This window comes from Stigmatopora nigra, chromosome 3, assembly GCF_051989575.1.
Source record: "Stigmatopora nigra isolate UIUO_SnigA chromosome 3, RoL_Snig_1.1, whole genome shotgun sequence".
NCBI classification, from domain to species: domain Eukaryota; kingdom Metazoa; phylum Chordata; class Actinopteri; order Syngnathiformes; family Syngnathidae; genus Stigmatopora; species Stigmatopora nigra.
The window spans coordinates 8,267,859-8,282,084 of record NC_135510.1 but is presented as its reverse complement, the minus strand read 5'-3'; the positions used below and the strand labels follow the sequence as shown (position 1 = coordinate 8,282,084).

General features: G+C 39.7%; 1 protein-coding gene across 4 annotated transcripts in view; it reads right to left on the bottom strand.

The window, feature by feature from the left end:
• The window catches only part of phlpp2 (PH domain and leucine rich repeat protein phosphatase 2), a 25,287-nt gene extending 11,126 nt beyond the window's left edge, over positions 1–14,161 (bottom strand). The window contains exons 1-4 of one of the 4 annotated variants that reach the window (XM_077712527.1): positions 13,760–14,161; positions 10,479–10,741; positions 6,815–6,948; positions 87–277 (exon numbers count right to left, since the gene is read on the bottom strand). In XM_077712527.1, the coding sequence (XP_077568653.1) occupies positions 87–277; positions 6,815–6,948; positions 10,479–10,741; positions 13,760–13,912 (741 nt within the window). In that variant the 5' untranslated portion in view covers positions 13,913–14,161. Of the gene's footprint in view, positions 1–86; positions 278–6,814; positions 6,949–10,478; positions 10,742–10,983; positions 11,640–12,217; positions 12,261–13,755 lie in introns of those variants that run through there. The other 3 variants (XM_077712530.1, XM_077712529.1, XM_077712528.1) reach the window with 3 other exon arrangements.
• Between the last annotated feature and the right edge of the window lie 65 nt (positions 14,162–14,226).

Here is a 14,226-nt window from a genome sequence, read left to right as displayed (position 1 = left end):
AAAAACAAACCACCCCAATGTTATTGAAGTAACAAAGCATTGGTATTCAGCCAGATTTTTTTTCGATTGAAACTGGACGCTCTCACCTTCCCCCCCACCAGGGGCAGAATGTGCATCTTTCCAGTCAGGCTGTCTTTGACAGAGGCCACGATGAGACACGTCCCACACAGAATGACCTGCCGTTCAGCCCACTTGTGCAGCTGCGTCTTTCCCTTGCGGACGCTGAACACACCCTTCAACAAGGTTCGCTCCTGCTGGTCGGCGTTCGCGGGTCTCTCTGCAGAGCGCAAATAAAGCAGTGGCGGTGGTTAGTTTATGTCAAAACACAAATATCTCTTCAATGCTTCAACTCCTCCAACAACGGTGGATAATTTATCACTTTTTTTTGTTTACTGGTAGGTGAAATCACTGAATTGAAGGTTCAGCTTCAGCATAATGTGTTTTGACTTCAACAGTAAATTCATTAAGTGCAGGAGAATTCAAACGAGTACCGTATTTTCACGACTATAAGGCACACCGCATTATAGGGCGCACTGTATTATAAGGCGCACTGTCTATTTTGGAGAAAATTTAAGACTTTTAAGTGCGCCTTATAGTCGTGAAAATACGGTAATTTCTATTGACTTCCAGGTATGAAGCACTCACTACACAGTCACCTCTAGAGCCAGCCATTGTTGATGTTTTGGATTTTTTTGTATAAAATCTTGCAGTGGGGGAGGAGCTATATGATGGAAGATTTTGTAAACTAAGATGGGATCTGCATATTTAACAGTATTGTTTCAGTTCAGGCGTTTGTGTTTTTTTAATATCCGACAGTGGTGGTTTTCCGTTTTTGGTTTTCTGTTTTTTCCATATATAAGGCGCACTGGATTATAAGGCGCACTGTCTATTTTGGAGAAAATTTAAGACTTTTAAGTGTGCCTTATAGTCGTGAAAATGCGGTACTTAAATTAATTTAAAGCAACTACTAGAAGAAGAGGAAATACCTAATAATAATACAGATCTTTTTCTCCCCCAAATTGCTGCATTGTTGGGAACATGATAATATTGTAATGTCTGGAGGACGCTCATTTTTCTGAAGTTGCGAGGACAAAGAAAGTTCGAGATGGGCCTTAATTTGGATGGGGAAGATTGTGATTGCATGCTCAAGCAGCTTTCCGCAGTCTTCCTTCAAATGTCTTTACTTCCCACTCAGGGACAGTGAGTGACTGGCAAGCCTCCTTCTTCCCCATCCACCTTCACTTTCCCCCGTCAAGGACGCCCAACACTAAAGAAAGGCGGTCGGTCTTCCATTGCCAGCCAAAGTGATTATGACAGCGCAAAAGAGCTTATGACAACAAAGTGTCTGCCAGACGCATCTACAGCTGCACCTCTTTCCTCATAACACAATAGAGCCCAATAGCTAAATTAAACGTTATTTTGAGCTTGTTATTTTTATTAAGAAGATGATTGTAAGGGGAAATTCAAAGCACCACATGGCTTAATATAAAAAAAAAAAAAATATATATATATATATATATATATATATATATATATATATATATATATATATATATATATATATATATATATATATATATATATATATATATATATATATATATATATATATATATCTCATATGTAAAAAACAGAATGCATAGGTTAACCATTTTTTCTACTGAGATAGATGAATAGAAATCAGAAAATAGAAAACATAACAGGGAATGTAACTGTGATGTAAAAGCTCAGTGAGCCAAATTAAAGAACAAAGTGGCCTCTCTAACATGCAGAGTATTTTCCCCTTGTGCTATAGAAGATGGTGGGCCGCCAGCTTTTTCGAGCCCCCATGCCAAACAATGCTATAAAAGAAAGGATAAAAGTAGAAACACAGTCCTACTGCAGGACTAAAAGTTGTTTTATGTTGTCAGCTTAACATATATGTAGTATACATATTTTGGGCCATTACAGGCAAACTGACAACTGTGTCAATTAGTTCCATGTTGTAAATTTTATGATTAAGCTTTTTCATCCTATTAAAACCAGACACAAAATTGGACTACTGTGAAATACAGTTTTGTATACACAACTTACATTGGTTAACAATGGTTCAATACGGGAAAGAAGGGGATATTCAAATTTTCTGATGAATACCTTGTAAAAACCACATACAATGAACAATTTCAAAGCACAATGGTGATGTCTTTTAATTGATAATATATGAACAAACGTGTCCTGGTCTCCCATTGCACTAAATTGCATTAGATTGCATATATTTTGCAAAGCAAGCTTGCAAGATTTTGCCTTAATCAATACTACTTTCAAGTCTTGTTAGCCAACAGCTCATAATATATAAAAGGAATGAATGAGGTCTATTTATCTATCCAAGCCTAGGTTACCCCCGACCCACCTTCATCATCCCCCAAGCCCGTGGAGCGAGATTGTGCCAAGCAACAGTAGACTTGTGCAAAAACACATCAATCTAACTGGCCCCTTGGCCTGACTTTATTAGCAGGACTCAGTGGAGAGCATAGCAACAAACAGCATTAGGGCACAACGTACCAACTGTTCAGCATCTCACACACTGTAAAGTCTCCCCAGAGAGACCCCAAATCTTTTCAGTGAGGAGGAGCCTGGCCCTATTCCACTTCCTCTAGCTGATACAGGACAAGCTTTAATCCAAAATACCATCATCTCTACTCATTCGCACTGTATTTGCAGTTTGGACAAATGAATAATAGCCTCCTGCTTCGGATGTATTATTTTGCTGTCTTATCAGTCACACCTTTAACTCCTTCCCAACCAAATTATAGTGGGAACAATTCCTCTATTAAATAGTTCAGTGCTGCTGGCGATATTTCTTCTGGTGTGAATACAAGTGAGCGTTTTAAGAGTTCATCAATAGTAAACATCCAATTCTTTTGAAATGGGAGCAAATGAACAAACATTGGTTCAAATGGGCGGCCCGGCAGATGAGTGGATAGCGTATCGGCCTCACAGTTCTTGGGTTCAAATCCAGTTTGGTCCACCTGTCTGGAGTTTGCATGGGTTTTCTCCGGGTACTCCGGTTTCTTACCACATTACAAAAACATGCATGGTAGGCTGGTTGGACAATCTAAATTGCCCCTAGGTATGAATGTGAGCGTGAATGGTTGCTTAGCTTCTAATTCCCTGTGATTGGCTGGCCACCAATTCAGCTGGAATAGGCTCCTCCATGACCCTAGTGAGGATTAGGCGTTTCAGAAAATGATGTTTCAAATGGATTGGACGTCTATCATCGTCCATGGAAGCCAATTTCAGAGGAAAAGGATTTAAAATGACATCCAACAAAGTTTGCCAAACATGCTATTTGTTGCCTCTTGCGTATTCCCATCAGTGCATCGACACATCTGAAAATCATTAGCGGGCCTCACACAAAGCGTCTTAACGGTAAAGAGCCAACTTCTACAAAACTGAGTGTCATCTCCCGAGACTTGCCATTATTAGTTGCTATGGAATCCGGCGTGTTGTCCAAATCAAAGTCCAGTCCGAGCTAGTAAACTCCAAATAAAGTTGACTTACAGGGGGGGGTTAAAGAGGGTTCAACAGCGGCGGACGTTGCACAACGTACATTTAATTGTCACCGAGGGCGAAAAGCTCCAAAAGCGAGGGAGGTGGAGCCGCACACCGGAGCAAAGTGGCGGCCTTCGCTCGATGTTGGAGTCGTTGACATGTGACTTCGGGTGGCGTAGAACAAGGTTAAAACGTGAAGTCCAATGATGACAAGGGGAAGTGGACGTATTAACCACAAGAGGGTGGAGGGCTGTCACGCCGTTAAACTTGATCCTGACATCATAGGAAAAGTGTACTGCTTCACACATCAAGGCTTTGGCTTTACTGGAGGCGTTGCAGTCACTTTTTACAGTGTCACCTTCACTCACGATTGCCTCAAATTTTCCATGTCCACGCCGCCGTTTTGGTCAAGAAAATGGGTGTCAAACTCATTTTTGCCGCAGGATACATTGCGCCTAAGGTTTTAGGTTCAATTTCTGTTAACCAGGGCTGCCATATTTACTCGACAAATACATTAATAACCATAAAGGGGTAAAAGAGGTCATTAATGTACATGGGAAGGTGATTATGAGAGTTAAATTCTAGGTTGGATTTCTTCAAGTGCACCCCTACTTAATGATATTGATATTTAGGGCTTTAATATAGGTGAAAATGATTAGAGTAGGAATATTTGAGTCTCTAGCAATGTGACCAGAAAAGGCATTGCCTTCAAAATGTTCAAGGCATCATAAATTAATACCCAGCTCAAGCCTTCATTGATTAATTCAGCCCTTATGAGAAAGTGCCAAAGCATTTGTATGCCCGTGCGGCATATCAAAAAGCAGCAAAGTACAATTAAGACCCCGTGAAGGACATTGCAAAGTCCTCATCACTTTCTAAAGTCTGGAAACCCTGATCTCCATCTGCATGACATTTATTCCTCTCAAATCTTTTTTTGTTCGAGGCCACTTGACAGGCACTTAAAAAGTTAGATCTAGAATAGCAAAAAAAAAAATTGCCTCGGCTGGTAATGGACGAAAGTCTTCTCTGGATTTAACCCTTTACAGGGCAAGTGTCTATATATACAACAACTAAAACATCAATATTAACATTCGGTATATAAGTTTGACCTATCAAAATGTGGTTTCCGCATGCATTTGTTGAGGCCAGATCTCAATTATAATTTTTAAAAATCAATAATTATGATTGTTGTTTTTATATTGTTTTATCCAGCTTTTTCCAAAGAATAAAACATTACCAGGGTTAATAAAATAATATAATAATATTAATTACAGTTAAAAAAAAAACAGACAATTACTTGGGGGTTAAATTGGACCAATGTTGTGTTTTTTTTTTCCTTCCAAAATTGTATATTTAACCCATTGATTGCCTTTCAAGTCATTTAAATTGGGCTCAATTTTCAGAGCCAATGTTAATGCAAGTCGTCCAATCCCCTTTGGCACAACTATCTGCCGCTGTAAGTGGTTGCAAAGAAGATAAATGAGAGGCCTGTAAAGGGTTAAAATTGGACTATATTCGAACAGATAAGTGCACTCAGGGGTGACACAAATAGGTCAACAATGCGACTTATTAAACACGGTCACTTTGATTAGGAGCCAAATCAATAAGCAAAAGTGTTGCTATCCCACCTCTCCCTCATGACTCATTGCGGGAGCACGGCGGTGGGCCCCAAGCAGGCCAGAGATGACAGCGGGCCGCGTCCCAGCACCCCGCAGCTGCGTGGACGGGCTTGACCCGCGCAAGCGCCGGCCCACGGGTCCCCTGCCTTTGTTTTTGCTCGCCCTATTTTGATGAAGTCAGCATTAAGCTGTCGTTACAGTTTGTTTTCATCTCAACGTGACGTTGTTCATCAAATAAGATGAAGGGAGGAAGCGAGGTGATTCAAAACAAAAGATAAAAAATAAAATATGCTCGTTTATGAGATACAGGATAACGTGGAGCAATTGTTTTGGAGATCAGAGTGAACAGACTTATGAGTTCCTTCAAAAAGAATGCCAAAATGAGCTTTAAATGGAGAGTTGAATCAATCATTTTCATTGAAATTCATGCTGACGATTGTCTGTGTTGATTGTAACAAAGTGCCTGGGGAAAAAATGCATGACTCAGCAGCAACAATACTTATCGTATCCTACGATAAGTATAAAAGTATATATACATATATAAGGCCACAGAAAGTATTCATAGAAAAGTGCACTCGTCATTTGTAGCTCAGCATTTGGTAAAAGGAACAATTCTTAATTCTAGGGACTGTAGAATTTTACCTACTAACTAAAGAAAACAGACCAGAACACCTTGAATAACGGTCATTGCAAGAAAAGAGCATTTCAAAACAATGCAAAATGTCATTTTCATGCTCATGGTTAGCTGCGATAATCATGGCTTTTGAAGCAAAGGATATTTAAATCAACAGTGGAGCTGCTTTAATTGGAAAATGTACATAAATTGTCTCTCCAAGTCCCCTATGTCATTGCAGAAGTACTATTTTTGTGGTATATGCGTCCCAATGGGAAAGGCAGACACACAAGAAGGAGCAGCACGAGCCATTTGATTTTGACATTAAACCATAATACTCTACGTAATTGTGTTATGGCTCGATATTCATATAAAGTCCAAGATTATAGAGTGATGTACTTATTCCCGACTTACTTATTTTACTTCTTTTTTCTAAAATGACGAAAAAAAATTGGACAATGTCACCATTTGTTTTTCAATTTTGTGTATCTAAAAAAAAAAAAAAAAGATCTATAAGAATCCCAAACATAAAAAGAGAACATTAACCTTTAAAAAGAGAATATTTTCAGTTTTTGCTCCTTTATATTAAAAAGCACCTTCAAAGACAACTAAAACTAAAATATAAAAATGTTCAAACCCTTTTCTATTGATCTTTTAAAACACTATCAATGCCTTCATTTTACACCTTAATTCCACAAACGTGATGCAGACGTGCTAACAACCACTCCTTCTTTCACCGTGCCGCGGATTCACCAACTGCCAAGATTTAACTGATTTGTTTATCGATTACTCAATTGATCGAGGCAACCCTAGACGGCAGACATAATGACCCTCTGAGGGAAAACCATAACTACAATGTGGCTTGTGACAAAGATGAATTTGACGCTCGTGGAATAGAAGAAATAGCAACACTGGCTTCTCCATTTCCCCAAAATCTCCAATGCCAGAGCAATTTTATCCACCCCTGGGCTCACCTCATCCCAGAAACCCCCCTCCATTCCAAAAAGACAAGATAAATGGATAATATTCACAAAGACGAGTTGTTACTCACTACTATAGAAACGGATCAAGCAGCTGAGGTCGGGATTGGCGGCCTCTTGTTGGAGGCGCGGCGGGTCGCCGTATCCCATGGCCGCCAGGTAGTCGTAAAGCATCTGAAGGGGGCGCTCGGTGGGCTCCAGCCTCCTAGATGACAACAGGGAAAAGATAGATGATAAACACGCACGGGATGATTTTTGAAAGGAGCCTTTGGAAAACAGCGGGTAAAGTTGTCCTTTGGTAGTAAAAGGGGGAAGGACTCTATTTTCATTGCTGCTCGCTTTTCATTCCAAATTGAGCAATATTTACACATGTGGAAAGCTGCTGCATGTAAAAACATTCAATATCCACCACCACAGCCCACCCCGCAAAGGCTCTGCTGGTCAGCTAGGGGCGACAAAAACAGATGAAAAACGGCACTTGTATTATTGCTTGCCATTGACATGGATAGACGTCTATTTTGACAGGATCATTTACATTTGCAGGTCATATATACTGTATTATTGGACAAAAAGTGGCACCAGCGAAGAGATAACACAATGAGGAGGAAAATAAACTATATATAAGACTTGTACTAGAAGTAACATTTTTGGGGGGGGCAATTTTCAAACAGATAATAAAGGAAAAGTAATATAATTGAAAATAACAGGCTAACAGGAACCTGTTAACCAACGTTTTTCCAGATAGCTACACCTAAATAATAAAAAAAAAAACATAACAGGAAAAAAATATCATTAGTCGCAGTTTTAGTCGAAGGCCCAGACAAGTTATGAAAAAAAATATGTCTGGAAAATACGATATAACCATAAATCTTTGAAAATGTCGCTTTTAATTAAAAAAACAAAACAAAATATATATATATATATATATATATATATATATATATATATATATATATATATATATATATATATATATATATATATATATATATATATATATATATATATATATATATATATATATATATATATATATATATATATATATATATATATATATATATATATATATAAATATATATATATATATCTATATTTCCCTTTTTATTTTTTTGGAAAGTGAAAAATACAGTAAATATTCCTTTTTAGTTTGTTTTTTAACTAAAAAAAAGTAAAAACATTGTTTTTTATGTGATTAGTAAAGTATTTCTCAATTTTCATCATCAAATGAACACAAATGATGATTGATTTTGAAATATATTTGATCTTTAAAACCTTTGGTGATGATTCTAAAAGACACAAATGCGGGTTACACCAAAAGCAACTAAAAATCACAATCCATGGCAATAATAAAGACATGACTGTAAAATAATTCATAATGCAGCTGAGTAACACAGAAGCTTCTGGTCAAAGCATGATTTATAAGAATAGGCCACGCATATTAAATCCAGCTGAAGGCTGACATTGGCCGGAACATTTCACAGCCCTCAAAAGTGACATGAGGCCGTGCACTCGCAGCCTGTACGTACAAAGTGAAGATGGATGAGGCTCCTGACCTCAATCTATTAGTCAGGCAGCCCGCTTTAATAGGCCGCTTGTCCTAGTCTATCTTTTTTTTTTTTTTCCCCTGGAGGGGGCAATTGAGAATTCTGGGAGTCTCCCCTTTTGGGCACGAGCGAATGGGAGGAGACCGGAGACTGGCTGAGGACGGAACGCTTGCTATTGCTCGTCATGTCTGCCCTCAAGCACACTTGGGGAAACCCCACAAATAGAACAATGACCAGGATGGGCGGAGACACATTGTGTCTTTTTTCTCACTATTTCAAACTGTCAATGGCTATCCTACCTGATTTTGAGTAGCTCTTTATACTCATCAAATCAATGGCATTCATTCAATCATTTTCTGAAATGCTTTTCGTCACAAGGGAACACAAAGTATGCTTCTTGTTGTATGGGTATTGTTAAATAAACAAATTATTTGATTCTCCAGTATTTTTGCACAACAGTAATAATCTGAATCATGTATTCTTTTTTTTTTTTCAACAATGCTGCTTGTGGGGTGCTGGAACCTAGCCCAGAAATCTTCCGGCAAAAGGCAGATTACACCCTAACCTGGACTATAATAGCATTTAATGTAGCAGAAAATAGAACCATTCTTTTCAAAATAAATACATTATTTTTTAAAAACTTGTATAATATTTTAAAACTAAAAATAATTAAAAGAGTACCTTTAAGAGTATTATTTTTTAAAACATTAGTTAATTTGGGAGAGAAAAAAATTATTTTCTCCTTTTTTTTACCAAAAACTTGATTTTTAAAACTTTTTTCAAAGGACAATGTAAGCTCAAAACCAACGTTGATCGTTTATACGGAATTTATTGGACTCATTGACTGCCATTGACGACACTAAACGTCCAATCCATTTTGACTGCTTGTCAGATTACAATCCATTTGAACTCCCAGTCAAAATAGATCAGTCTGGCACAATCAAAAACTTAGGCTTTGCACTTTTTGTGTGCTTCATTTGCTCATCCGTCAAAATGCAAAACATCCACATGGCCACAACTTTAGCACTGTGCCGATATACGTATGTATGAAGCTTCCAGCCTGTCACTCAAAAAAAAATGTCATTATGAACAATAGCTCGACCAGCGGGCGATTCGCAAAGTAATAAAGCGATTCCGGCAGACTGCAGTTTCTTTAAAATCAGATAAGTAATATAATAAAAATGTTCCCATTCATCTGTAAGATGAGCGGATCACTTTTGACACTTTATTATTATTAATGAGAAGCTGCAAGAATAGTATTCCCAAAAGATCTTTATCTTTCTCTAAGAAAGATCATTTTTTAGTGAGGTAGGTTAACAGTGAAGAGAAGATTTAAAAAAAACCAACCATTTCGAGCCCCATGTTTGTTGTTTTCAGTGTTCAACACTACAATTCTATTGTATTTATACACTCCATGCATTTGAATTTAAATGACTGATTAACATACATACACGTTAAGACACTTCTGGATTCAGTAAAGTCATTCTCAGTGCTAAACAATGTTAGCAGAGATGTGCAACTTTGTGGCAAAAGTCAAATAGGAAAATTTAAGTAGTTGGGCATCAGTCATGAATTTTTTTCTTCCATTGGTCAAAAAAAGCATTGCATTTGTCATGATTCATTTGACATTCGGAACAAGTTTTTATTTTTATTAATTCTGACAGCAAACATCCCGGCAACCTGGAAGGATACCAAAATGACTGATCCTTCAATTGGCAGATGGTGGAGGGCGAGACATAATCAAAAGAATAACAACTTGTCGGGGCTGACAATTGACTTTTAAAATGGGGAAATCACTGCATAGCCATCGAGGATTGTGTTAAAACCAGTTCCGAAAACATGTGTATTGAAATATTAGGGCCTTTTGAAATGAAAATTGAAACATATCACATGGTGCGTAGCTTTGGGTGAATTGGGAGGCAATTGCCCAACTTACAACACTTCTGGGGTCAAAAATCAGGCAAAGTAGAAATGTAGCTGGAATGAAAATTTGAGTAATATCCTGGTTTTAAAACGAGAGATTTCTCTTGTTAATTTTAAACGGATCAGTTTTACTGGCAGGCGGACAGGCAATTTAAATGCATCAGCGCAGGACTATACAGCGGAGACATTCGGAATCCGAAAGTGGCCTTTAAGAAAAGAAAAACGGCTGCGCTCTGTGGGCTCAAAGATAAAGTGGATTTAGTACCTGAAGAGATCTCCGTGCAGTTGAACAAAGAGGCCCTCTCCGTCCCTCTGGGCACACAACTCCTCCACCGTGGTGCTGGTGGAGCACAGCACCAGCTGCATGTCGGCCTGGGGCCCCGAGGTCGCTAGCTGGGGGTCCACCGTATCCCCGTACAGACACAGGCAGCCACGTTTGGTGTCGCTCTTCAGCCAGTCGCGCTCCCGGGATCCGAATCGGCGCTTCCTCGCCATGCAGCCGCGACTCCCGGCTTGCTTCATGTTGCGCTGTGCATAGGCAAAAAAAAAAACAACATAAAATCTCACATATACTTATATATATATACTTATATATGTGGAAATTCAACAGGGAGTGCCCTAAAGAGTGACCCAGATTCAATCAAGAGGAAGGGACACAAACTAGTGAGTATGTGATACGGAATTGCCACAAAATAACTAAGAAATTATCAGTAAATCAGCAAATTTGCAAAAACCCAAAGGTAGTGGCCTCAAATCAACAGGAAACTTACCCAGACTTTGCCCAAACTCAACAAGGGTGACATAGAATTGCCTTAAAATGACTAGGACGTGACCTGCAAATTGTACAAAATCACAGTAAGTGATCAATAAATTCCTCAAAATTATTTGGGAAAGACTTGAAATGGAAAGTAACTGATCTGTAAATGCCAAAAATGACAAAGCAGACCGCTTCAACTTAAAAAAAAAAAAAATGACGGACAATTTAGAGTCTTCAACCAGCCTACCCTGCACATTTTGGGGATATGGGAGGAAATCAGAGTACCCAGAAAAAAAAAACCCATGCGAGCCCGGGCACAACAGGCAAACTCCACATAGTGAGGACTGGCCTGGGATCGATCCCTAGACCCCAGAACTGTGAGGCCGATGCGCTCAGTTGCCCACAGTCGTATATTTTCTTTGAATTGAAAGAAAAAGGAAGCAATTTATGTGAAATCATCTTCCGTGGGTTTCAAAAACATCTCCACTGAAAACACATGTGACACACCTCCATGGTGTCCGCCCCCGTCCGTGCACGCGCCCTCGTAAACACCAAAATCAACATGCCGTTATTGGCATTCGTCAAGGATGCACCTTGACCTTTCCTCGTGGTATTATTCATTGGCAAGGCTTCCAAGCTACAAGTCACATGCTTTTTCGTGTGCTTGTTTGTGAGGCTCACATTTGATCTGGTGGCACAAATACTAAAAAAAAAAAAAAAAACACCCAAACACACACAAAAAACTCTATGTTCTATAACCAGTGTGACCATTCGTCTCATTTTGGTTCAGCAAAGCAGCTTGTTTTTTTGTTTGTTCTCCAAAATAGAGACTATAAATATTATATGTATGGTTTTTACTTGAGTTAGATTGTAAAATGATCATTTTAACGTATTTTTTGTCCACAAACTGCACTAAAATGCCACCAAAATTTGTGTACATCTCTATTTGTGAAAGGAATATCACTCACTGCACCCCCTCCCTCTCCCTCTAAATGTTTTCAAAGATTGAAGTGAGAACGAGTAGAGACGTGACCATGAATTTTAGTGACGATCGGTGGCCTTTTCAGACTCTGGTGACATGAATTCAACGCTGTCAGCGTTTAGTCTGTTCCTGCCGTGACTTCTTTGGAAAACAACTCGTGTGATTTTAGCACAGAGTACAAAATTGTCCTTTTGGATTCACGGGACGTCAAATGAAAGAATGAAAGGCATCCGCAACAAAACGCAAGTCAAAAGCCTTACTTTACCATTCAGTAGTCTTCGCTGCTTTGTCGAGTCTGCCACTTTCTCTCTCTGCTTCTACTTTTTGATTATTTGCTCTTCAAAGGTTCTCTTTATTGTCTTTATTGTCTTTGTACAGTTGGCAGGAGTCTTTTGGCATTCTCTAACTCTCAAATTCATCTTTGGTGCATTTTATCATCAGAGGAAATTAGTATTGTTATTACTATTCTCTGCCAACTCATAAAAATATATAAATATCTAGTCTTGCTTATATGCTTACATTTACACAGGAAATGGTGGGTTAAGGGCGCTATTAAACAAAGACTACAGCAAGTGATCTTAAAAGGACAGCACACCATATCTTTGATATTCATTCACTGTCCGAACCGCTTCCTCACAGGGGTCACGGGGGGTGCTGGAGCCTATCCTAGCCAACACTGGGCAGCAGGCCAATCGCACAAGGAGACGGACTACCAATGTTTTTATTGCTTTAGGCTTATTTTTGTCATGCTTTTTGGGTTTACACATCGTATTTTTATTTATTACTCTTACATTTTCAGATGAGATTGGCTCCAGCACCCCTGCAACTCTAATAAGGATAAAGCAGTTATGAAAATGAGAGAGAAATGAGATTAAGGGGGAATATTTTGTGCTCACCATTTGACATCCTATTGTTTTATTGCGTCTATTTTGCAAGGATATTGACACACGGCTTATACATTTGTTGCCATTGACGGCAATAGACGTCCAATCCATTTTAACTGGAAAAGGCAAGAAGCAATTGTATCATCACTTCCAGTCCCTCTCTTGAAATTTATTGGACGTCTATTCCAGTCAAAAGTAGTTTTCAAAATCGAAGATAATCCAAACTTTTGAACAGATGTTCACTGTAGCGACCACTACAGAAAAAAAATGCTCACTATTTGCCCAACTCCTTCCAAATACTTCCAGACTAGACTGACAAATTTGCAGACCTATTAGTAAGTGACAATATATCTAGTATACTATCTCCTCAAGGTTTCCTATGAGCTGTCTTAATGATGTAATTTATCGGATGATGTCACTGACCACAACATTAGGCACACCTAGAACGAGAATACAAAAAAAATCCCAACCTCAAGAAACAAAAGAAGCCAAAAAAATGATGCCTGGGGATTCATTCAAGCCAGAAACCCATTTATGGTTGTGCATCGCAACGTAAGGAAGGCACCCCTAATATTTATGGTTACCTCCCTACGGACACGCTGTGAAAAGCCCTCTTAAGTGAAGTGTGTGGAATTATTTTCGGGGTGGCCTCGCTATAGAGCAAGTGTCCTTTATAAAACGAGATGTGCGTGCCTAGCCCACCTTTAGATGAGCACAATTCCTGGTGGGCTCGATTAATCGCCGTCGATCATCATCGTTCTCCTCTTGTCGTGGGAAGAGCTGAGATATATATACACCGTTATATAATGTTACGAGCATCCCCGGTGCACTTTGCCCTGTCATGTTCGAACCAGCCTTGCGACGCTGGACGCGAATCAACACTCGGCCAAGCGGCGATATGTACACTTGCAAATATCACCTGCCTTTAGCACTCGAATCCCGGCAGCAGAACCGCGAACTCCGACGTGGCCGAGCCCGGCTTGGTGGAGCAGCGCGTCCGGCTGCCTGTCGATGCAAGCCCCGCTCTCGCCTCTCTTGTCGGTGACGGGGCTGTCAGGCTGGTCCTCCATCGCCATGGGTGCTCGATCTCCTCTCTGCTCCTCTCCTCTCCGCGGAGACCACTAGGGTTCGAGTGTCGCGGCGACAGGGGGCGGCTGCTGACGGCGAATTCCCACGGGGAGACACGCAAGGGGCCGGAGATCCATTGTCAGTCAGTCAGCCTCCCTCCCGGAGTTGACTGCCGCCCGTCTAAGTGCCTGCGGGAAGGGCCTCCGTCTTCCAAATCAATAAACATGACATGGGCGGACACCGGCCGCTTATTATATTCTGACACAAGTCAGGCTGTAGCTTGGATGGAGGGGCGTGGTGTAAAGGTCGTCGCGTAGGTGAC